This window comes from Pogoniulus pusillus, chromosome 41 (assembly GCF_015220805.1).
Source record: "Pogoniulus pusillus isolate bPogPus1 chromosome 41, bPogPus1.pri, whole genome shotgun sequence".
Lineage (NCBI taxonomy): Eukaryota > Metazoa > Chordata > Aves > Piciformes > Lybiidae > Pogoniulus > Pogoniulus pusillus.
This window is the reverse complement of record NC_087304.1, coordinates 5,882,584-5,906,337: the sequence shown is the minus strand read 5'-3', so window position 1 is coordinate 5,906,337 and position 23,754 is coordinate 5,882,584. Positions and strand designations below refer to the sequence as shown.

The following is a 23,754-nucleotide window of genomic DNA, read 5'->3' as shown; positions in this document are numbered from 1 at the left end:
GGCTGCGGCGCTGCGGTGCCTGCCGCGCTGCACCACGGGAGCCGCGGTGCGGGGGCTGCTCCCGGCGTGCCCCGCGCGGCATGGCGGCCTAGGCCTGGGATGTCTCTGCTGCGGCTGCGGGCGGCGCTGGCGGGCACGGCCCCGCTCCGGCGCACCGGTGAGCGCTGGGGGCGGACCGGGGGGCCCGGGGAACGGGGTGCGGCAGTCCTGGCTCTCACCCCTGCGAGGGAGCTGGAGCTCTGCAGCACCGGAGGCCTGACCCTGCCCGTGGGGTCCCGGAGGGCAGGTCCTGGCCGTGGGGATGGGGCTGGGTGGTGAGGTCCAGGAGGGCTCTGGGGTCCCAGGGAGCAGATCCTGCCTGTGGGGATGGAGCTGGGTGGAGAGGATCAGGAGGGCTCTGGGGTCCCAGAGTGCAGATCCTGCCTGTGGGGATGGGGCTGGGTGGTGAGGATCAGGAGGGCTGTGGGGATGAAGCTGGGGTGGAGAGGTCCAGGAGGGCTGTGGGGTCCCAGAGGGCAGATCCTGGGCATGGGGATGGAGCTGGCTGGTGAGGTTCTGGGGTCCCGGGGGGCTGACTTCAGCCGCGGGGCTGGAGCTGGAGCAGTGGCATCGCAGAGGCCTGGCCCCAAGCTCGGGGATGGAGCTGGGGGCTGTCAGGGTCTTTTGGTGCCATGAGGCCTCTGTGGGTGTCCTGGGCCACTCTCACCCTCTGAGTGCACAACTGGGGGTCTCTGGGATGCTGTCCCTGCTGGGGGGGATCTGCCTGCTCTGGGGGTCTCTGGGATGCTGTCCCTGCTGGGGGGGATCTGCCTGCCCTGGGGGTCTCTGGGATGCTGTCCCTGCTGGGGGGGATCTGCCTGCTCTGGGGGTCTCTGGGATGCTGTCCCTGCTGGGGGGGATCTGCCTGCTCTGGGGGTCTCTGGGATGCTGTTCCTGCTGGGGGGGATCTGCCTGCTCTGGGGGTCTCTGGGATGCTGTCCCTGCTGGGGGGGATCTGCCTGCCCTGGGGGTCTCTGGGATGCTGTCCCTGCTGGGGGGGATCTGCCTGCTCTGGGGGTCTCTGGGATGCTGTCCCTGCTGGGGGATAGCAGCTGCTGCTCTGGGGGTCTGTGAGCTCCTGCCACCCCACACAGCAGTGCAGGGGTTGTGGCCCTGCTGGGGTCATGTTGCCCTCAGAAGGTCAGAGCCAGGGCCCGAGGGGGCTGTCCCTGTCCCTTGCTGGTGAGGAGCTGCCCCTGCCCTGCTGTGGCACTGAGGTTCCTGGGGCCCACAGGCTGAGCAGAGCAGCACCACTGCCCCCTGCCCTGTGTGCCCTGCCCACTGCCCAGCTGGTGGCGTGGGGCAGGGCTGTGGGGCAGTGAGGGGGGAAGCCTCCTGTGGCCTCCCTCCTCATGGCTTTGCACTGCAGGGGTCCCATGGAGTGTGCTCAGGAGCTACTCCTCCGCCAGCGCCAAGGAGAAGGCGAGGAGAGAGACCACCTGTGAGAGGACAGAGCTGCTGCAGGGTGAGTCAGGGAGGGCTGGGGGGGCTGCAGGAGCTTCCCTTGGGCAGTTCCCTGGGAGGCTGTCTAGGAGTCTTCCCATTCTTTTTTTGGCCATAAAGAAGATATTTTGGACTTCAAATGTTTGTCAGAACCGTGGGGCTTGCTGTCAGATGCAGGTTGGAGTGGTCAGAGAACCCCTCCAGAGCCTGCTGTCAGATGCAGGTTGGAGTGGTCAGAGAACCCCTCCAGAGCCTGCTGTCAGATGCAGGTTGGAGTGGTCAGAGAATCCCTCCAGAGCCTGCTGTTAAATGCTGGTTGGAGTGGTCAGAGAATCCTTCCAGAGCCTGCTGTTAAATACAGGTTGGAGTGATCAGAGAATCCCTCCAGAGCCTGCTGTCAGATGCAGGTTGGACCAGAACCTGCTGTCAGATGCAGGTTGGACCAGAGCCTGCTGTCAGATGCATGTTGGAGTGGTCAGAGAACCCCTCCAGGTTGTGTGAGGGCCCTGCAGGTTGACCTGGACGTGCTGTGGCTGTGGGCTCACTGCCCAGGTGAGCTGAGGGCATGGAGAGAGACCCAGAGAAGTGAGCAGGCAGTGTGATAGACCTGTGGGAGCTGCTGCCTGCCCTGGGGTGTTGGGGTGGGCTGTGGTCTGGAATGGATCCCAGAATGACAGTGAGGAGGGTGGCTGATTGCTGGGAGAAGGACTGGCTGAGGAGAGGAGAAGTCCTTGTGTGGGCCTGGTTGCCCTGAGCACGTTGCTGGGCACTGCCAGAGGCAAGGCCCTGGGTCAGGACACCCCTTCACAGCATCACTGAATAGTCTGGGCTGGAAGGGACCTCCAAAAGGGACCTCCTAAGCTCCCTTTATCAGTGATGTTGATGAGAGGACAGAGTCTGCTCAGCAAGTTTGCTGTTGACACCAAACTGGGAGGCTTGGCTGATAGAGCTGAGGGCTGTGAGGCCATCCAGAGAGGCCTGCACAGACAGAGCTGGGCACAGAGGAACCAAATGAGGTTCAAGGACAAGTGCAGAGTCCTGCAGCTGGGGAGGAAGAATAAACTGCAGCAGTCCAGGCTGAGAGGTGACTGCTGGAGAGCAGCCCCAAGGAGAGCACACCTGGGAGTGCTGGGGGAGAACATCCATGGCACAGCAATGAGCCCTGGGGGCCAAGAAGGCCAATGGGATCCTGGGGTGTATTAAGAAGTGTTCAGCAGATCAAGGGAGGTTCTCCTCCCCCTCTGCTCTGCACTGCTGAGACCTCATCTTGAGCACTGCCTTCAGTTCTGGGCTCCCCAGTTGCAGAGGGACAGGAACTGCTGGAGAGAGTCCAAGGGAGGGCTCTGAGGATGATGAGGGGACTGGAGCAGTGCCTGGTGAGGAGAGGCTGAGGGCCCTGGGGCTGCTTAGTGTGGAGAAGAGAAGACTGAGAGGGGATTGAATCAATGTTTATCAATAGCTGAGGGCTGGGGGTCAGGAGGGGGGGACAGGCTCTGCTCACTGCTCCCTGGGATGGGACAAGCAGCAGTGGATGGAAGCTGCAGCACAGGAGGTTCCAGCTCAGCACAAGGGGCAACTTGGCTGGAAGGGTCCCAGAGCCCTGGCACAGGTTGCCCAGAGAGGTTGTGGAGTCTCCTTGTGTGGAGCCTTTGCAGGCCTGTCTGGATGTGTTCTGTGTGCCCTGAGTCCTGCTCTGGCAGGGGGGGTTGGACTCAATGATCTCCTTAGGTCCCTTCCAACCTCTAATATGCTCTGATCCTGTGATCCAGTCCAGCTCCCTCTGCACCAGCAGGGGCATCCTCCTTAGAAATGTGGGCAACCAAAAAGTGCTGGGCAAGAGCTGCATTTTTGCACAGCCTTCCTGCCATGCTCTGCTCTCCTTCACCTCCCCTTGCTCCTGTGTTTCCTGGCAGTGCTGAAGGCTCGAGTGAAGCAGCTCCAAGACAGCCACAGCCCAGAGGTCAGCAAAGTGGAGGTCGCCTCAGTGGGCAATGCCAAGCAGCAGGAGCCGCTGCAGCATGCGGTGCCCCCCAGCCCCCTGGAGGATCCAGCTGCCAGGGCAAGGGAGGAGAGCCCAGCCTGGCCCAGTGCCTTGGCAGAGAAGATAAAGAAGGAGATGCAGCTCCAGCAGCTGAAGGTGGAGCAGAAGTTGTCCGTTGCTGCCTCCAAGCCTGCTCGGGAGGACCAGACCAAACCAAAGGATAAGGTGAAGGCCAAAAAGGCTAAAGCCAAGAAGAGCCAGAAGAGCCCAAAGGCTGAGGTGGCTGCTGCCTGGAGCCAGAGCCCTGCCAGCTCCCAGAGTGCCTACCCCCACGGCAAGCCCAGCGTGGCAGCAGCGAAGCTTCCGAAGGCGCAGAGGCCTCGGGCGGTGCCCAGGGACAAGGAGAGCAGCCAGTTCAAGGTCCTGCAGCAGACCATCCTGTCCAGCCTGGAGTGCTTCCTCTTCCTGCAGCAGCCAGAGGAGGCTGAGAGGTTGCTGCTCCTGTACTACCGCTCCCCGGGCAAGAGGAGGCTTTTGAACATCGATGCCTACAACGTGGTGATGAGGAGCTGGGCAAAGAAGGTACCCAGCTGGGGCTGCTGCCTGTGTCTGGGCTTCCTGGGGAGGGGAGAAGTGGCCTGGCCCGAGAGGAAGAGCCTCACACTTCTGGAAGCAGCAGTTCTGGTTTCCTCTGTGTCACATCAGCAGGTGTCTGAGGAAGCTTTGCCTTCTGCTGAGCTGATGCCTGTGAGGTGGCTTAGATGAGTGTAGCTGAAGCTGGACAGGAGTAGAGGGGCCTGAAGATGTGTTTGGGCTGTGAATCACAGATACATGGAATGGTTTGGGTGGGAAGAGACCCTCAGGATCATCCAGTTCCAACCCCCCTGCCATGGGCAAGGATACCTCCCAGCAGGACGGGTTGCTTAATGCCTCAATGCCTCCAGGGAGGGCACATCCACAGCCTCCCTGGGCAACCTGTGCCAGCCTCTCCCCACCCTCACTCTCAACAATTTCCTCCTTCCCTCCACTCTCACTCTCCCCTCTCCCAGCTCAAAGCCATTGTGCCCTCGTCCTGGCACTCCCAGCCTTTGTCAGAAGTCCCTCCCCAGTTCTCCTGCAGCCCCTTTCAGGTGCTGGAAGGCTGCTCTGAGGTCTCCCTGAAGCTGTACTTGAGGCTGGTGCTGGCTGTGCCCACAGCCCCTTCCCTTCTTTACCCACAGGGCAACCTGCAGCACATCCAACTCCTCTTTTCCATGCTGGAATCCGCTGGGCTCCGACCCAGCCTGGACTCGTATGCAGCAGTGCTGGAGTGCATGGGCCGGGCCCTGGTGCCCACCAAAACTGTCTGGAGGTAAGGCACTGAGGTGGCAGGGGGTGGCTGAGCCCTGGGCAGCATCTCCCCCTGTCTGCAGCCTCCCCAACCTGCCCCTGCTGCCTGCACACCCAGTGCAGGTGCTCTGACCCACCTGCGAGGGGCAGGAAGGGTTCCTGCAGTGAGCTCTCCCTTGCCACTCTCAGCTGCCAGGGAGTTTCCCTGCAGGGAAAGGATCAGAGGATGTCAGGGATTGGAGGGGACCCAAAGAGAGCATTGAGTCCACCCTCACTGCCAGAGCAGGACCACACAATCCAGCACAGATCACAGAGGAACACATCCAGACAGGCCTTGAATGTCTCCACAGAAGGAGACTCCACAGCTTCTCTGGGCAGCCTGTGCCAGGCTCTGGGACCCTTCCAGGCAAGAAGTTGCCCTTGTGCTGAGCTGGAACCTGCTGTGCTGCAGCTTCCCTCCATTGCTGCTTGTCCTAGCCCAGGGAGCAGTGAGCAGAGCCTGTCCCCCCCGCCCCTGACCCCCAGCCCTCAGCTATTGATAAACATTGATTAAATCCCCTCTCAGTCTTCTCCAGACTAAGTAGCCCCAGGGCCCTCAGCCTCTCCTCACCAGGCACTGCTCCAATCCCCTCATCTTCCTTGGAGCCCTCTGCTGGACTCTCTCCAGCAGATCCCTGTCCCTTTGCAGCTGGGGATGCCAAAACTGAAGGCAATATTCAAGTGAGGTCTCAGCAGTGCAGAGCAGAGGGGGAGGAGAACCTCCCTGGATCTGCTGGACACTCTTCCTAATACATCCCAGGATCCCATTGGCCTTCTTGGCCCCCAGGGCACATTGCTGTGCCATGGATAGTTTGTTATCCACCAGCACTCCCAGGGAGGTACAGGAGGTGGGGAGGACCTTGCTGTTGGATCAGAGCTGTGTCTGCTCCCCACGGAGCAGCCTCTCTCTGGGCAGGCTCTGCACCCATCCTGGGCACCTCCCTCTCTCTGGCTCCTCTCTTTGTTTCCACAGCACCTCTGTGGAGTTCATCCTGGTAAGGCTCAGCCAAACAGCTGGGATTTGCAGGGGGGCAGCTCTGGGAGGGTATGGTCAGGAGAGTCAGGTGAATTTCTTGGAGCATCATGAGCAGGACAAGTGTCAAGAGCCACAGCCAGAAGCTGGAGGAGCCCTGTGAGATCCCAGCAGGGTCTAGGGGCAGTGCTGGCTCTGGCAGCTGCCCTCCCAGAGGATGGAGGAAGCTCTCTGGTGATGTGCCAGTGCTGCCCAGGCCCCTGGGCTGGTTCTGACGTTGCTGTGTCCCATGGTTGGATAACAAGTTCTGAAGGTCTCTGGGGGAGTGCTTTCCACTCAGCTGCTTTCCAAGGGACTGGCACTGACCTCCCTGCCTCTGGAGAGGTTCCCAGATCTCAGTTGGGAAGTTGCTTGTTTGAACTGCTGCTCTGGGGTAGCTTTTGGTGAGAGCAGCTCTGCTCGGATGTGGCAGAGGCAGCAGCTGGGGCAGCATCCACAGAGTCGTGGGATTGGTTGGAGAAGATTAAGAGGATCCAACCATCAACCTAAGACCACCATGGCCAGCCAGCCGTGTCCCAGAGTGCTGTGTCCCGCTGCGTGGCAGTCCTGGCTCAGATGCTTTGTCACCTTTTGGGCTCCTAATGCTTTGCCAAAGCTGCCTGAGGCTCCCTCTTCCGTGTCCTCTGTCGCCGGGCTCTGCCTGTGCTCCAGTGTCACCAGTCGGCAGGTGGGGCTCTGGGCTCTGCTATGCCCCAATCTCGGCTCCAGCTGGGCAGAGCCAGGGATCCAGCATCCTCTGCAGGGCTGGGAAGTGGGAGATGTGGGTGCGTGGAGGGGGAATTCTGGTCCCTGGCAGCAATGGGGACTGCAGGGCTTGGGAGCCTCCGTTCCTGGCAGGCACTGCAGCCGCTGCTGCAGCAGAGCAAGCCCCGTTCCTGTGCCCTGGCACCAGGCTCGCTGTCCTCTGCCCCTTTGGGACCAGCCCTGCAGGTTTCCTCGGGCTGCCTCGGGCTGGAGGGGCACAGCAGGGTCGTTGGAGGTGAAGGAACCTGCGCCTCAGTGCTCAGCCTCCCGGCAGCAGCACAGCTGTGTCTCCTCACCCCGTGAAGGTGAAGCCGCAGCAGTGGGGGCTGGGGGATAGGTGATTGATCGCTGCAATCCGAGGCGAGTGACCTTGTCGGGACTGGCTGTGCCCTGGAGGCAGCTCCCACCCCGGCAGATCTTGCCGCCCCAGAGCTGGCTCCTGGCTGCATGTGGAGAGCAGAGAGAGCTGTGTCCTGCTGCCGGGCTGCCCAGAAGTGCTGTGGGTGCCCTGGTTATGCCCATGTCTGCATCATTCATCCCTTGTCTGGGCTGGGCAGACATCCCTCTCCTTTCCCTGGTCCCTCCTTTCACCCCCTCCTTCTTTCTCCCCCCTCTCCTCTCTCCTCTCTCCTCTCTCCCCTCCTTTCCTTTCCTCTCCCCTCCTTTCCTTTCCTCTCCCCTCCTTTCCTTTCCTTTCCTCCCCCTTCCTTTCCCCCCAGCTTAGCCTTCTGTTTCAGAACTCTTCTCTGCCTCCCTATCTGTTGATTCCTGCCCAGCACTCACAATCCCTGGTCCCTTATCTGCCCCTCTGCAGATACATGCAGCAGCTGAGGAAAGATGGTTTCCATGTGGATGAGCTCTTCCAAAAGTGCCTGTTTGAGGATGATGAGAAGGAGAAGGTGCTGAAGGTCATCAGGATTGTCCATCCCACCTATCAGCTGCCCCCTTCTCCCAGCCCTGATACCTGCAAGTCTACTCTTCTCCAGGACTTCTATTCCAGAGTAAGCCACAGAGCTCCAGTGTGTCTCTGCAGCTCAGGGAGGAGTTGGGAGTTGTCCAGATGTTGTTCACAGGTGTCCTCATGTCCAGCCCAGAGCTGGGATATGAAGAGAACTTCTGAGTCCCATCTCTGCTTGGTTGCCACCACAACTCATCAGCCTTACAGAGCAGCAGAGCTGAGGGGCTGGCAGTGGGGGTTGGAGGGTGGAGATGACCTTTATGTGCTAGAGGTGGTGCTTCAGGGGATGCTTGACCATGACACAAGATCAAAGAAGCTTCTGGAGGGCTTCTTAGTCCAGACTCCCTGGGTTTTGCCAGCCAGAGACTGGACTCAGAGTTCTGATGCCTGTTCCTGAACACCTCCAGGGAGGTTGTGGAGCACAGAATCCAATTCTGTGCTTCTGTGCTCCACAACCTCCCTGGGCAATCTGTGCCAGTATCTCACCACCCTCACTGGCATGAACTTCCTAACATCCAGTTTCAATCTCCCCTCTGCCAGTTCAAACCCATTCCTCCTCCTCATTCCAAGACCTTGTCAGTAGTCCCTTCCTATCCCTCCTGTAGCCCACTTCAGATCCTGGAAGGTCACTCCAAGGTTTCCTCCAAAGCCTTCTCTCCTCCACGCTGCAGAGCCCCAACTCTTGCAGCCTTGCAGGATGAGCACATCTCTTCTTCCCCTGGCTTTTGGCACTTAATGTCTTGCTCTTGTTGCAGGACAAGGCAGAGCCATACCCCAAGCTGGTGCTCTCAGTAGAGGAGCTGCAGGAGTGCTTGCGGCAGCAGCTGGAGATGGAGCTGGACAACACTGTCACCATCCAGTCAGTGGAAGCCACCAAGCCTCTGACCCCACAGGCCATCCAGGCGGTAAAGCTGAGGGGCTGAACACGTTGGGGAAGGGGAGAGTGCAGCTCTCAGGAGCTGTGGGAGGCGCAGGTGGCCTGGGGCAGCTCTCACCACAACATTTCCTGTCTTGCTTCCACCTCGGTGCAGCGCAACCTGCTGGCCACGCTCCGTTCCCAGTGGCACGACTCCATCCTCCAGGCCCTGCAGAAGGCAAAGCACAAAATGTCCAGGTTCAAGACAGTGTCAGGGTACAACGTTCTCTACCCCTACCTGTGCCTACTGCCAGAGGAGGAGTATGTGGGCATCATGCTGCAGGTAGGATGCTGCCCTGTCCTTGCAGAGCCACCGGGATGGGGCTGCTGAAGTGGCCGCAGAGCTGCCACGAAGCACTGATGTGGCTGCTCAGGCCTGCAGGATCAATATCTCAGGCTCAAAGTTATTAGGTGCAAGCTCTGTCTGCTGCCTGTGCTGAGCAGCTAGAGGAGCCTCTGCACTCTCCTGCTCATGTGTCCTTCCTCATCCATCATCTTCTCATCTTCATGGAAATCAACACCTCCCTGTGCTCCCCGCACAGGGGCTTTAACTCCTGCTTTGTCTCTCTGCTCCGTCTTTCTGTTCCTCCCTCCTGAAGACCCTCTTTGCCTTCCCCTTCCTCAGATTCTCAACAGCCTCTCTCCACAAGGGGAATCCCTGGCTGTCCTGGCCAGGGAGCTGGGCTCCAAGGTCCACAACAGGTACATCACACTGAGGAAGCAGCACAGCTGCCAGCTGGAGAAGGTGCAGCAGATCTATGGGGACTACATCCACCTGCTGGCAAAGGATGGCCAAGTATGCCCGGGAGAGGGGGCCCCTGGGGGGGGTTACAGCAGAGCTGGGTTGAGCTGATTTGTTTGTCCACTTATTTGCAAGCAGGAGGTCTGGGTTCATAGAATGCCAGGTTGGAAGGGACCTGGTGTGGGTCTGGTATGGGTCAAGAACTGGCTAGAGGGCACCTGAGGGTGTTGGTAGAGAGTAGCTGAAGAGGAGGCAGCAATGTGCCCAGGTGGGCAGCAGAGCCAATGGCAGCCTTGGCTGGCTCAGGAGCAGTGTGGGCAGCAGGACAAGGGAGGTTCTTGTGCCCCTGTGCTCAGCACTACTCAGGTCACAGCTTGAGTGCTGTGTCCAGTTCTGGGCTCCTGAATTGCAGAGAGATGTTGAGGTGCTGGAAGGTGTTTGGAGAAGGGCAGCAAGGCTGGGGAGGAGCCTGGAGCACAGCCCTGTGAGGAGAGGCTGAGGGAGCTGGGGGGGTGCAGCCTGCAGCAGAGGAGGCTCAGGGCAGAGCTCATTGCTGCCTGCAGCTGCCTGCAGGGAGGCTGTAGCCAGGTGGGGTTGGTCTCTTCTCCCAGGCAACCATCAACAGACCAAGGGGACACAGCCTCAAGCTGTGCCAGGGTAACTTGAGGCTGGATGTTGTTAGGAAGTTGTTGGCAGAGAGAGTGATTGGCACTGGAATGGGCTGCCCAGGGAGGTGGAGTCTCTGTGCCTGGAGGTGTTGAAGCCAAGCCTGGCTGGGGCACTTAGTGCCATGGTCTGGTTGGTTGAGCAGGGCTGGGTGCTAGGTTGTGCTGGCTGAGCTTGGAGCTCTCTTCCAGCCTGGCTGGTTCTATGATTCTGTGACCTCAAGGATCATCTGGTTTGACCTTTTTGGGGTCGCAGTGGAGCTGCAGCGAGCTGGCTCAGCAGCCCTGGCAAGCTGAGGTTTAAACCTGTCCAGTGTAGGGGAATCCACCACTTCCCTTGGGAGATGATTCTCAAACTGTTCTCATGGTGAACAGTTTTCTTCTGAAATCCAATGGGAATCTCCCCAGGACTCATTTGTCTTTTCCATGGCACTCCTTAGGAAAAGGGAGACTCCATCCTCCTGGCAGCCACCCTTTACATACTGGGACATGGTGATGAGCTCTCCCCTAGGCCTTCTCTTCTCAAGGCTGAGCCCACATCTTTCAGCCTTTCCCCATACAGAGATCTTCCAATCCTCTGATCATTCTGGACACTGGTTCTGGGAACCTGCTGCTGCAGAGGCCACCAGAGCCAGCAAAGGTCCAGCTCATGCTTGTGCTGGTGTGAGGCACAGTGCTCCACAGGCCCCTGCCAGCTGACAGGCTCACTTCTGGCAGAGCAGTGGGAGCAGGAGGTATTTAATCAGCAGAGAAGTCCCCTTGGAGCAGGAGACTCTGTGGCTTTGCAGGGCAGGTTGTGTGGGGAGGAAGGTGCCAAGGTCACCAATCTGGGCAGCTTGAGAGCTGCTTGTCCCCAAAGCTGTGTGTGTGGCATGTGTAGGGAGGCAGATCTGCAGTTAGGCTGCTGTGGGGATAAGAGTGGCAGCACAGGGATGTAGTGAGAGGGAAGGCTCTGCAGTGCCACTGTCCTGCCTTGCAGCAGAAGCAGGTTCTTGCTGTTGGGCTTGCCCCAGCCACATCAGCATCTCTCCCCAATTACCCATCAAGGAGGACCTCACAGGGCAGAGACAGGAGGGTCCTTCTCAGATCTGTGTTCCAGGGAGCTAGATCCCATCCAGCAAAGGCTCTCTGCTTGGCCCCTGCATCTGACCTCAATTTCTCCTTCCACCTCCCAGCCAAAGGAGTATTTGCCACGGGAATACTGGGAGAAGCTGGTGGCAGAAGCAGGCTTTGGGCCCTCGCTGACCCTGAGGGACTGCAGCTGGCCCTACATGCTGCTGATGCGCCTGGGCATGCACATGCTGGAGCTGCTGGTGCAGGCTGTCAAGGTGCCCAGGAACATCCTCAACCCTCGCCTGGAGTCCAAGCTCGTCCCTGTCCTCTACCACATCTACTCCTTCCGCAGCAGCTGGCAGGTGAGCCTTGTCCTGGGACCCTGCAGGTCCCTTCTCCATTGGCCATGGGCCTTGTTCCACCACAGGATCAGAGGATGTTAGGGGGTAGAAGGGACCCAAGGAGATCATCAAATCCAACCCCCCTGCCAGAGCAGCACCACACAATCTAGCACAGATCACAGAGGAACACATCCAGACAGGCCTTGAAGGTCTCCATAGAAGGAGACTCCACAACCTTTCTAGGACCCTTACAGTCAAGAAGTTCCCCTTTGTGTTGAGCTGGAACCTCCTGTGCTGCAGCTTACACCTAATGCTCCTTGTCTGTCCCTGCTGCCTTTCCTGGTCAGGGACACTTAGAGGAGCTTCTGGTTCTGCATGGACAGTGACAGTCACAGGATCAGGATCACAGGATCAGAGGATGTCAGGGGTTGGAAGGGACCCAAAGAGATCATCCAGCCCAAACCCCTGCCAGAGCAGGACCATCCAAGCTAGCTCAGGGCACACAGGAACACATCCAGACAGGCCTTGAATGTCTCCACAGAAGGAGACTCCACAACCTGTCTGGGCAGCCTGTGCCAGGCTCTGGGACCCTTCCAGCCAAGAAGTTGCCCCTTGTGCTGAGCTGGAACCTCCTGTGCTGCAGCTTCCATCCATTGCTGCTTGTCCTGTCCCAGGGAGCAGTGAGCAGAATCTGTTCCCCCCTCCTGACCCTCAGCCCTCAGATATTGATAAGCATTGATTCAATCCCCTCTCAGTCTTCTCCAGCCTAAGCAGCCCCAGGGCCCTCAGCCTCTCCTCACCAGGCAGTGCTCCAGTCCCCTCATCATCCTCAGAGCCCTCCCTTGGACTCTCTCCAGCAGATCCCTGTCCCTCTGCAGCTGGAGAGCCTGATGGTGGCTGACTGACCACATCCCCTCCCCTCTGCTGCTCACCTTCACCTCTCTGCTTGCCCTCTCCTCCAGGTTGGGCTGATAAAGCCCCATCCTGTCTTCTCCCAGCTCGTCTTGGAGGCTGCAGAGAGCACCCTGACCTTCAACTCCTCTGCCATCCCCATGCTGTGCCCCCCGGTGCCCTGGACCTCCCCTCACTGTGGTGCCTACCTCCTGAACGACACCAAGCTGATGCGCTTCGTGGACGGAGCCATCCAGCACCAGCAGCTGCTGGAGCAGTGCCCTCCTGCCAAGCTCCACCCCGTGCTGGATGCCCTCAACCAGCTGGGCAACTGCGCCTGGAAGATCAACCAACCCATCCTGGATATCATCATCTCCATCTTCAACGAGAAAGGCAACGAGAAGCTGGACATCCCCCCCCCACCCTCAGAAGCTCCCAAGCCTCCTCCTGCCTCTGGTGGTTCCTCTGCCTTGAGCAAGAGCCAGAAGCAGGAGGTGCTGCAGTGCAAGAAGAAGGCTGCAGAGATGCACAGCCTGCGCATGGATGCCCTCTACAAGCTCTCCATCGCCAGCCACGTCAGGGACAAGGTCTTCTGGTTCCCTCACAACATGGACTTCCGAGGCAGGACTTACCCTTGCCCGCCTTACTTCAACCACCTGGGCAACGACGTCACCAGGGCCATCCTGCTCTTTGCAGAGGGGAGGCCCCTGGGGCCCAAGGGCCTCGACTGGCTGAAGATTCACCTGATCAACCTGACTGGGCTGAAGAAGAAGAATGCCCTGCAGGAGAGGCTGGAGTATGCCAATGAGATCATGGAGGACATCCTGGACTCGGCTGACCACCCGCTGACGGTAGGGGGATGGCTTGCAGGGCTCTGCTTGCTTCTGGGGTGCAGTGGTGGGAAACCCTGAACCTTAAAGAAGAGGTCTGGGCAGCAGGAGTCTGCATCTAGTCCCAGGAAGGTTGGAAGGACCTAACTGAGGAGCAGGGAAGTTGTCTGTGTTGTACTCTGCACTGCTGAGACCCCACCTGGAGTGCTGCGTCCAGTTCTGGAGCCCCTGGGACAAGAGGGACATGAAGGTGTCCAGAGCAGGGCTACAAGGATGAGCAAAGGGCTGGAGCTGCTCTGCTGGGAGCAGAGGCTGAGGCAGTTGGGGCTGTGCAGTGTGGGGAGGAGAAGGCTCCCAGGGGACCTTCTTGTGGCCTTGCAGTATCTTAAGGAGGCTACACGAAAGCTGGAGAGGGACTTCTGAGGCTGTCAGGGAGTGCCAGGACTGGGGGGAATGGAACAAAGCTGGAAATGGGCAGAGTCAGCCTGGAGGTTAGGAAGAAGTTGTTCAGCATGAGGGTGGTGAGAGCCTGGCAGGAGTTGCCCAAGGAGGTGGTGGAAGCCTGGAGGTGCTTAGGGCCAGCCTGATCTAGTGTGAGGTGTCCCTACCCATGGCAGGGGCTGATCCTTGTGGTCCCCTTCCAACCCTGACTGATTCTATGAGTTCAAATAGGAATTGTCCAGGTAGGCAAGGAAAGCAGGGCTCAGTGTCCTCTCTAGTTCCAGAGGAGATTGACCACTCCTGCACTGTCCTGTCTGCCGTCTAGAAAGTGAAATAGAATGGAAGTCAGAGCAGGTTTGAAAGGAAAACCTTTTGAAGGGTGGAGGAGAACACACTGGAATATGAGGGAAGTGGAGACCTGGTGGGAGGAGATGTCTCACCCTGTGTATCCCAGGAGTCTGCCTTTGCTCTGGAGAGCCACAAAAGTGCTCAACCTCCTGTGCTTTACCCTTCCCAGGGCAGGAAGTGGTGGATGAACACAGACGAGCCCTGGCAAGCCTTGGCCTGCTGCATGGAAATTGCCAAGGCCCTGAGATCCCCAGATCCAGCAGCCTACATCTCTCACTTCCCGGTTCACCAGGTGGGACCCTCACAGACCTGAGTGGGGTTGAGCAGACTGAAGGACACAGGCAGGGAGAAGGGACAAAAGGGGCAGGGCAGAGGCACCCATGTGTCCAGTGCTGCATTCACTGCACCGTGTGGCCAGGCTGGCCCAGGGTGGGGCCATGGTCTCTGGGCTCAGCAATGCTGGTGACCTCCAGAGAGGGAGTTCTGACAAGGGCTTGGAGTGACAGGACAAGGGGAAATGGCTTTGTGCTGGGAGAGGGGAGATGAGGAAGAAATTCTTCCCAGTGAGGGTGGGGAGACACTGGAACAGGTTGCTCAGGAAGGTTGTGGATGCTCCCTCCCTGGAGGCATTGAAGGCCAGGCTGGATGAGGCCTTGAGCAACCTGGGCTGGTGGGACTTGTCCCTGCCTGTGGCAGGAGGTTGGTGCTGGATGATGTTGGAGATCCCTTCCAACCCAAACCATTCTGTGATTCTGTGATTTGCTGCTGCCTGCATCCCTTAAGGAGCCACTGCAGTGAAGTGCTGCTTTGCTGCCTGTGCCTGATGCTGAGCCTGCCTGGGAAGGGGCTGAGAGCTGGGACAATTGCACCTTCTTCAGCCATGGGATCAAGACTGGCTGGGTGGGACATGACAGCAAATGCCCACCCAAAGCACTCAGGGCTGTGCTGAGGCCTTGGGGCCTTTGCTGCATTCCTGTGCTGATGCTGGGAACAAACAGCCCTGAAGGAGCCAAAGGTGGCAGGTCCAGGCCTCTGAGGAAGGGCTGATCTCTTCCCCCCTCCCCATTCAGTGTCTGTCACCATGTGCCCTGTCCCTGCTGGACCCAGGCTGCTGCTGGCTCTTGGAATGCCTCTGTCCTTCCCAGCTGCAGCGAGGAGCTGGACAGTCCTTTCCCCCTCTGTGTCCCAGCAGGTCTGCAGCTCTCTGCAGCTGCCAGCTCCCTGTCTGCAGTGAGAACTCCCCGAGCTGCAGGGCAGGCAGTGATTAATCACTTTCCTGGGGAGAGGGCTTTGCTCATTTGTCTCATTAGAAGCTCAGCTGGCCCCAAGGGGGTGTGGGGGGAGAAGGGGGCTGTGTTCTGCCAGTAGCTGTGGTCTGGAATATGTATGAGACAGTCTAAGCTGATACTGTTATGACAACAAAAGGCCAAGAGGGCAGTTGAGGGAGGGTGAGGGGTGTGGAGGGTGCCAATAATGAAATTCAAGCAAGGACTTCTTCTGGAGGGCACCAGAGTCTCCTTCCACCTGAGTCATCAGCACTCAGTCAATAGAGGCAGCTCCTCAGCACGGCAGAGCTGTTGGAGCCCTCTCACTTCCCAGCTCTGCAACTTGCTGCACTGCAGGGTGTGGGGAGGAGGAGGAGTAGGACAGGAGAGGAGGGGAAGGTTCATCCTGCTGGCAGCACTCCGTTGGAGCAGGCAGAGCCCAAGTACAAGAAGAGCAGGGACAGTCCAAAGCAGCAGCAGCAGCAGCACATCTCCAGCTGGTGCTGTTTGGGGAACAGCAGGACCTGCCCAGTCTCATGCTTCAGGTCCTGCCTCTCATCCAGGCTGAGCTTGGTCCCAGGAGGGCTGTTGGGGCAGCTGCTGTGACAGATGGGTGGCATGCCCCCTGTGAGCAGGGCTTTGGGGAAGGCTGCTCCCTGTCACAGTGATGTTTTCATCAGCCTGGAAGCAGAGGGAGCATGGCTGGAGCTGCCAAGCTGGCTCTGGCTTTGCCCAGGGATCTTCAGTTGGCCTTTCCTCTTTCTGTCTCCTTCCTTTGCTGAGCTTGTTTTGGTCTGCTGCCTCTTGGGGCTCCTTTTAGCATCCCAGCCAGGTTTGATGCTTTCCAAACGTTGTGGTTTTCAATGTTTGCACCGAGCTCTGATGGCTTTGGATGTTCATGCAGGGGGCAGGTTGCTGTGAGGCTTTCTTTTGTAACCTGCCCCTGCCCCCAGCGGTAAGCAGTGATGAGACCCAGACAGGACCAGAGGGCAGAAGGAAACTGATGTGGCCCTGGCCACTGCTGGGAGATCAACCTCAATCCTGCCTGGGGATGGAGCCACGAAGGGCAAAAACCTTCTGAGCCAAGTGTGCCTGTGCTGCTGAGCAGGGCCAGGTGAGCAGGGCTCCAGCCACACCTTGACACCTTCTTTTTCCTCCCTGCTCTCCCTCCCCCTCCAGGACGGCTCCTGCAATGGTCTGCAGCACTACGCCGCTCTTGGCCGGGACCTCAGTGGTGCCATCTCTGTCAATCTGATGCCCTGCAGCGTCCCCCAGGATGTCTACAGTGCGGTGGCCCAGCAGGTGAGGCACAGCTGGGGCAGAGTCCTCTTGGACCTGCCTCCCCCTCCTTGCCAGCGTGTTGCATGGGGTCACTCCAGCTCCCAGGAAAAGAGATCAGGGATAGGAGCAGTGAGGGCTGGGAAGGCAGGAGCTGGGCAGAGGCAGAGTTTCTCCCTCTCCAGATGGGAAGCACTGCAGCAGCTGCTGTGGGCAACTGTCTGGAGGTCTGTCCTGACAGAGCAATGAGAAATCCACTGGGATTCCTGCTGTCCTCACTCCTCCTGAATGACATCTGGGTGGAGAGGTGGGAGTTAGCAGAGAGTGTTCCTGTGCCTCATCTCTTGGTCACAGCTGACTGGCCTGAAGGTTATGGGAGTTTCAAGCTGGGTAGGAGGGAGCAGGGAGAGATTCAGCCCTTGGCACTGCTGCCAGATCTTCAGTGTTCTTGGCAAGACACAATGTGACATGAGCCTGCTGGGACGTGTGCTGAGATCTACCAGACTCACTCAACTGGCCTTGAACCCCTGGCTCTTCTCTGGGGTCTCAGCATATGTTATCCAGAGGGTAGGAGGAGCACACAGGGCCTGCAGCCTTTGCTCACACTTCCCATTTTGGGTGGCAGAGGCAGAAGAACCTAAGTCCTGAGCTGTGTCCTTGTGACATGCAGCACCACCCAGCCAAGGGACACTGCTGTGCTGAGGCTGCAGGGGGAAGCTCAGCTCCCCACAGCCCTGGGAGCTGAGTGCTTCTCCATCCCTGAGCAGATGATGTTACCCAGAGCTGGGCTGTGCGGCTGTGGTGGGAGCTTGGGCAGAGCACAGCTGGGGTGGCTCTGGCAGCACTCCCCTGGTTCAGTCTGGAGAGGAGAAGGCTCCCAGGTGACCTTATTGTGGCCCTTCAGTGTCTTAAGGAGGTCTACTAGAAAGCTAGGGAGGGACTTTTGAGGCTGTCAGGTAGTGACAGGGCTGGGGAGAGTGGAACAAAGCTGGAAATGGGCAGAGTCAGCCTGGATGTGAGGAAGAAGTTGTTCAGCATGAGGGTGGTGAGAGCCTGGAAGGGATTGCCCAGGGAGATGTTGGAAGCCTCATCCCTGGAGGTGTTTCAGGCCAGGCTGGCTGAGGCTGAGGGCAGCCTGCTCTAGTGTGAGGTGTCCCTGGGCATGGCAGGGGTTGGCACTGGCTGCTCCTTGTGCTCCCTTCCAACCCTGACCGACTCTCTGCTTCTCCCCACGCCGTGGGGCAGTCGCGGCTGGTAGTGGAGCTGGGCTGCTGGTGGGGCTGGGCTGAACCTGGTGCTGGGGCTGACCTCCCAGGGCTTTCCCCTGCCGACCCCAGGTGGAGGAGTTTCGGAAGAAGGATGCCAAGCAGGGGCTGAAGATTGCCCAGGTCCTGCAGGGCTTCATCAGCCGCAAGGTGGTGAAGCAGACGGTGATGACGGTGGTGTACGGCGTCACGCGCTACGGCGGGCGGCTGCAGATGGAGAAGCGCCTCAAGGAGATCGATGAGTTCCCTGAGGTAGTGTCCCTGCCCCAGCCACCCCCACCAGTGCTTACTTGGCTCCTAGTGGGCCCTGCTGGGAGGGCAACCTGCCCTTCTTGTGGGTTTCTTCCTTGCCTTGTTCCTCAGCTGATGGAAGGGGCATGCAGGACCCAGCCCCAGGTCTGAGCCCAGCACTTGTGGGTGGGGAGGGATTCTTCAGGAGGGGCTGTTCCTTGTCCTTCCTGGGCCCAGCTTGGTGGTGTGCAAACTGCTGCTGCTGGTGTTTCAGACACCAAGTGGTCTGTGGCTCTGCCCTCCCCTCTGGAAGTGACCCTTGCCTCTAGCAGACCTCTGGGGAGTTCATTTCTTCTTCCATGCCCGCAGCGTGTGGCAGCCTTTGCTGAGTGGGTTATTTGCTCTGGTTGCTGCTGGGAGTGTTCTGCAGTGTGTGACATTCCTGGGGCAGATGAGGCAGTGAGAGCCTCCCTTTCATTCAGGGATGTTGCACAGAGGTCAGCTTGTCCTCAGACAGACAATTTGTGTCTGAAATGCTGATCTCTGCTTCCCTCCATCACAACCCGCAGCCAGCTGTCTGCAGCAGCTCAGACTTAGTCTGTGGTGGAGGCAGCAGGGAGCAGGGAGCTGCTCTTTTGCAGCTCACTCTGGGTCCCAGTACCCCTCTACCTGACCCCTTGCTCTGCCTCTGCTCTGTGCAGGAGTATTTGTGGGAGGCATCTCACTACCTTGTCAAGCAGGTGTTCAATGGCATCAAGGAGATGTTCTCAGCCACTCGAGATATCCAGGTAAGGTCCCTGCTGCCTCTTACCCCTCTCTCTCTTTCTTTTCTTCCTCCTTGTCCTGCTCACACATACACCAGAAGATGCTCCACGGGGAGAGATGATTCTTCTGGGTCCTCATCCAGAGGGAATCCTCCCAGCCCAGAAGTGTGGGGTTGTGCCTGGTACAGGCCTAAACTCCCCTGTCACAGCTGGTGGCAGGAGTCAGGGTCACCTGTGCTGGGAGGGGCTGGGGTCTCTCAGCTGCCTGTACTGACTCCAAGCCACCCTCTTCCCTCTGTAAAGAACTGGCTGACAGAGAGTGCCAAGCTCATTGCCCAGTCGGGACAGACGGTGGAGTGGGTGACACCTCTGGGGCTCCCCATCGTGCAGCCCTACTATCGGTCCAAGCCCACCGTGGTGAGTATCTGCTGTGCAAGACTCCATCCCCCCTCCCTCTGCCGTGGTGGGGACCAGGGAGAGGCCAGGTGGGCTCGAAAGCAGTGAGCTAAAGCCCAGCAGCAGCAGCAGCAGCAGGGTGGCATCGCCTGCAGGTGAGCCTGCAGAGCAGGTAGGATCTGTGCATGCAGGCAGCTCCTTCAGCCTCCTCACTCCTTGCAGGGCCTGAAGCGTGTGGGTGGACTGCTGAGGAAGCTCTGCTGCGCCCATCCCACTCAGGCAGCTGGGGCACAGGCCCCTTCCCCGCGCTGAGGAGGCTCCTCAGGGCTGCTGTGATTCAGCCTGGCTGCTCTCCTCTCCCACGCTCTGCCGCTCTGACTCACGGCTCCCCAGCCTGGCTCCTTGCCGCCGCTCACCTCCAGGAGCCCTTCCCCGAGCCCCCTCGCGGGGGGAAGCAGCACGTTGCTGGAAGGGGTGAGGGATGCCTGCCAGCATCTTCAGGAGGGAGGCAGGCGAGGAGTCACTGCTGCCATGGTGATGGGATTGTCCTTGCCCAGCCCCTCGTCGCAGCCAGCCATGTGTGGAGGTTTCCTGCAGAGCTGAGTAGCTCCTGGTCAGCCGATTGCCCTCTCCAGGAGCACAGAGTAGTGCTGGGGCTTTATGCTGGCTGGGTGCTCTGTGGCCCCTGATGCCCTTTTCCTCTCCCTGCAGCTGGTTTGTGGCATGCAGAACTTGAACGTGAAGAGCTCCAGCACCAACCAGTAAGTATGGAACTGTGCTCTGCACCAAGCCCCTGCTGTCCCCAGCCCCCGTTCTGGGGACAAAGCCTTCCCCTCGGTGTGCCCAAGCTCCTGACACCCCCCTGAAAGCCAGCTGAGGAGGAGGGGCCTGTGCTTCTGCAAGTCTTTGGGGCCATCCCTGTCCACCCCAATCTTGTTGGCACCAGCTTGGTGCTGCCACTTTCATCCTTGGCCCTGGAAGTGCCTCATCTCCTCCTGTCTCCCTGTCTGTGCTGCAGGAAGCCTGACACGGTGAAGCAGAAGAATGCCTTCCCCCCCAACTTCATCCACTCCCTGGACTCCACACACATGATGCTTACTGCTCTGCACTGCCTCAGGTAGGGAGCAGGCAGCCAGGCTCTGCCTGGGCTCTGGGACTGGCTCCCAGCTCAGGGAATGTCCCACTAGGATGAGGGTGGGATGTGGGAAAGGGGTGGGTGGAGTTTGGGGGTTTCTGGCAGCGGGGGTGGAAGGGCAGCGTCAGGAGCTGATGAGGTTCACTGAAGGTCTGCAGGTGCTGAGCAGGGCATCCCCTCCTGGCATGGTCCCTGCTCCTCTGTGCCAGCAAAAGGATCTACCTGGGGTAGGGGATGTCACAGAGAGGGGTCTCAGCACTGCCTCATGGCATCTTCTGCTGCCTCCCAGGCAGGGTCTGACCTTTGTCTCAGTCCATGACTGCTACTGGACTCATGCACTCACCGTGGACGTCATGAACCAGGTACAAGCCTCCTGCCCGGGGCTCTCGTGAGCAGGGATCTTGCTGCTCTGTCCTCTGGGTCCCTGCCAGCCCTTCCCTCCCCTGGGCTTTGCTCTGCAGGCTGATCGATTGACCCAGCCCTGCTGAGCCCGGGGCGCTCATTGGCGGGCACAGCTGATCTCCTGGTGCCAAGGCTCCCCTCAGCAGGAGGATCTGTGCCCCTGGGGCTGGGTGCTAGGTTGGACTGGATGATCTTGGAGGTCTCTTCCAGCCTGGTTGATTCTGTGATTCTAAATCCACACTGAACGTGGTGCCTCACTCCTGCCCTGGGCTCTGTCCCCTGGAGTGCTCTGAGAGGGTCTTCTACAGCCCATCAGTCAGTGGGGGGCAGCTTCTGCTTCCCACCTCTCCCAGGCTGATTCCCTCCACCCTTGTCTGGCAGCACCCCCTTCCCTCTCCTGCCCTCTGCCTTCCCTGCCCCTCACCTCTGAGCTATCCTGGCTGAGGAGCTGAGGGGAGGGAGGGGAAGCAGCTGTTAACCCACGACTCACCGTTGCTCCCTGGGTCAGATCTGCCGGCAGCAGTTTGTGGCTCTGCACAGCGAGAAGATCCTGCAGGATCTGTCCGAGTTCATGCTGGAGAAGTACTGCAGGTATTCCATGCCTCTGGCAAACCACCACGCTCCTCCCTGCCCCCACTGCTTCTCTCTCCTGGGGGTAGTTGTGACCAGATGCTCACGAGTTGTCATCTGCCCTGGGGCTTGCACTGGAGGGAGCTTCCTCCTTGACTGGCACTCAGATTCCCTGCAGCAGAGTGCTGCCTGCATCCCTTTGCTGCAGTTGGATTTGGGTGCTTGAATCCCTCACTGTGGGCCCTAATGTCTGAGCCTTGGCTTCCTCACTTAGTGAGGCAGTGAGGAGTGGTAAAGACCCTCCCGTGTGTGGCCCTTGGTTACCAGCACAGAGCAGCTGGGCAGGGGCTGTGGACACCTCAGCAACCTGCCTGGGGCTGGGCTGAGCTCCTGCTGCTGCAGGGTGTGATGTGCTTTGGAAGAGTCAAATCCTGCTGTGAAGGACTTCCACTGGGGAACAGGGGAGGAGGATGCACCTTCTCCAGGAGCTGCCCTGATGATTTGCTTTCCTTCTGGTTGCTGCAGCCCTGGCAGGGAGACCAGAGCACTCTGGCAGAAAAAGCTGATGGAGCAACTCTCAAGTGTCCCCAAGACAGGTAGGGCACAGGGCAGGAGCTGCCAAGCTCAGGAGCAGTTTGGAGGCAAGGGGAGTGAGCTGGGGAGCAGCTCCCCAAATCTCTGAGCTGATGTGGGGGGTGAGGTTGGACACAGCCCTGCTGAAGCTGCTCCTGGCCTGCAGAGCCATGGGGTGGTGTCTGAGGACGTTCCCTGCAGCCTCCTGGGAGCAGTTCCTGCCTTCCCCAGAGCCAAGCCCTGGGATTTCCCCCAGGCTTACCCAGCTCATCCATCCCTCCCATCCATCTCATTCTCTCCCATCTGTTTCCAACCACCAGGCATTATCCTGGAGCTGGGATCGAGGCATTCCACATGCTAATTGCAGGGATCTAGATGATGGACATGCAATGGGATTAAGGCAATTAGTTTAACTCCTCCTAATCCCCAGGCCCTGCCTCTGCCAGACCATCTGGTCAGCCTTGAGAAGCAGAACAGCCCAGTCCTGTGGCAGGGATGGTTGATACCCTGGGCCGTGGGCTTCTCTCTTCCTTTCCTGCTTCCCTTGCTTCCATCTTGCTCTTCCCACCACTGTCCCAGTTAAATTTGAAGGACATCAGTTCTTGGAAGCCCTCTGAGCTCCACCTGGCCCTGATTCACTTTACAGCAGGGGCTGAGCTGAAGAGTTCCCTGCAGGAAGCTGAAGTAGGGCCTGGGGCAGCTTCTCTCCACACTGCTCTGCCCTGCTCCCCTCTGACCTCTCCCTTGCTCCCCCAGGCGAGTTCAACCTGAAGGAGGTGATGGATTCTACCTATTTCTTCAGCTGAGCCTGGCTGCCGGTGGGGCCTGCGCTACCTCAGCACCACTGCTGCCCCCAGGCTGCGCTTGGCACCAGCCCATCAGGCTCCTCTGGCCTGCAGCTCGTGGGTAAAGAGGGTTCTGCTGCCAGCCCAGCAAAGGAGAGGTGCTGGGGCAAACTGGGCCCCCCACAAGGAGCAGCTGTGAGGGGTGGGCTGGGGACAGGGGGTCTGTGCCATTTGCTCTTCCTGCTGCATCCCAGGTGGGGGCAAGGGCATCATGCCCTGGCAGGGGCTGTGTTCCTCTGGTATGGGTGGAAGGGGCGATGGCAGCCGGGGCTGGTTCCCCTCAGTCCTCACCCTGGCACCATGTGCCCGCTGTTGCTGTGAGCTCCAGAGCTTGCCAGGTTAATGCCAGTTCTGGGGTGCCATTTATGATAACCTTCTGCCCCTGTGGGGCTCAGCCCTTCCAGAAGGGCAACCAGCCAGGGCCTCCTGCCCCTTCCTGCCCTGCTCTGGGGCACAGGGCGAGTGCTGCTTTGTGCCCTGCTCCAGCTGCTGGCACTGTCACTGCCGTCCTGCAGTGCAGCCTGTGTGGCTCTCAGTTCATTTCCAGGCATCGTTTTCACTTCTCAGAGGTTTTCCCTGCCTGAGCCACTAAGTGGGGGTGGGAGGTGTAAGATACTGTAAATAAAACGGTTTTGGAAGTCCTGCCTGGGAGCTGTGTCCTTCTCAGCACCTTGACCCAGCCTCTAGAGGGGGGTGCTTGCGTCTTGGCAGACTCCTGTGAGTCGTGAAGAGGTGGAGCTGATGTCTCCCCGTGCTGCTCTTTTGCTGTTACTCACAGAAGTATCACAGATCAAGGCTGGAAAAGAGCCTCTGAGATCACCAAGTTCTACCTTCTCCCCGACACCTCCATGACCACTGGGCTGTGTCCCAAAGTGCCACATCATCTACTCAGGTTAACACCTCCAGGGACAGTGACTCCACCACTGCCCTGGGCTGCCTATTCCAGTGCTTCACCAACGTTCTGGAAATGCTTCTGTGGCAGCAACAGAGACAAAACTCTCCTGCAGCACATCCTGGCCAGTGCTGCTGCAGTGGGAGCAAAGCTCCCCCAGGGCCTGACTGCAGCTGCCTGACCACTGCGTTTCCAGCCAGGAGCCTGTGGCCTGCAGCCCTCTTGGCTGTGTGCTTGTGGCTGCTCCTGCAGCTGCTGAAGTTGGAGATCTTGCAGCTGGAGCTGTGTACCTTCTGGCTGCAGTGTGCAGCCTGCTCCCAGATGTGCCCTCCCCCATGCTTGGAG

General features: G+C 59.2%; 1 protein-coding gene across 1 annotated transcript; it reads left to right on the top strand.

Annotated features, from left to right (window-relative positions):
• Positions 1 to 75: 75 nt before the first annotated feature.
• POLRMT (RNA polymerase mitochondrial) lies at positions 76 to 23,159 on the top strand. Its single transcript, XM_064174922.1, has 21 exons — positions 76 to 157; positions 1,409 to 1,504; positions 3,396 to 4,045; positions 4,684 to 4,814; positions 7,423 to 7,609; positions 8,322 to 8,471; positions 8,598 to 8,765; positions 9,108 to 9,278; positions 11,065 to 11,304; positions 12,246 to 13,025; positions 13,963 to 14,085; positions 16,238 to 16,360; positions 17,674 to 17,853; positions 18,534 to 18,620; positions 18,900 to 19,013; positions 19,704 to 19,753; positions 20,011 to 20,109; positions 20,417 to 20,489; positions 21,038 to 21,120; positions 21,625 to 21,695; positions 22,429 to 23,159. The coding sequence occupies exons 1-21, from the start codon at positions 100 to 102 to the stop codon at positions 22,476 to 22,478; spliced, it is 3,684 nt and encodes a 1,227-aa protein (XP_064030992.1). The 5' UTR covers positions 76 to 99; the 3' UTR covers positions 22,479 to 23,159.
• Positions 23,160 to 23,754: the final 595 nt, after the last annotated feature.

Bases quoted from the DNA above. Each gene is read 5' to 3' on its own strand.
- POLRMT (XM_064174922.1), top strand. From the start codon at position 100: ATGTCTCTGCTGCGGCTGCGGGCGGCGCTGGCGGGCACGGCCCCGCTC. The intron at 8,472-8,597 runs GTAAAGCTGAGG...ACCTCGGTGCAG, and splicing joins CCCCACAGGCCATCCAGGCG to CGCAACCTGCTGGCCACGCT. The intron at 21,696-22,428 runs GTAGGGCACAGG...TTGCTCCCCCAG, and splicing joins CTCAAGTGTCCCCAAGACAG to GCGAGTTCAACCTGAAGGAG.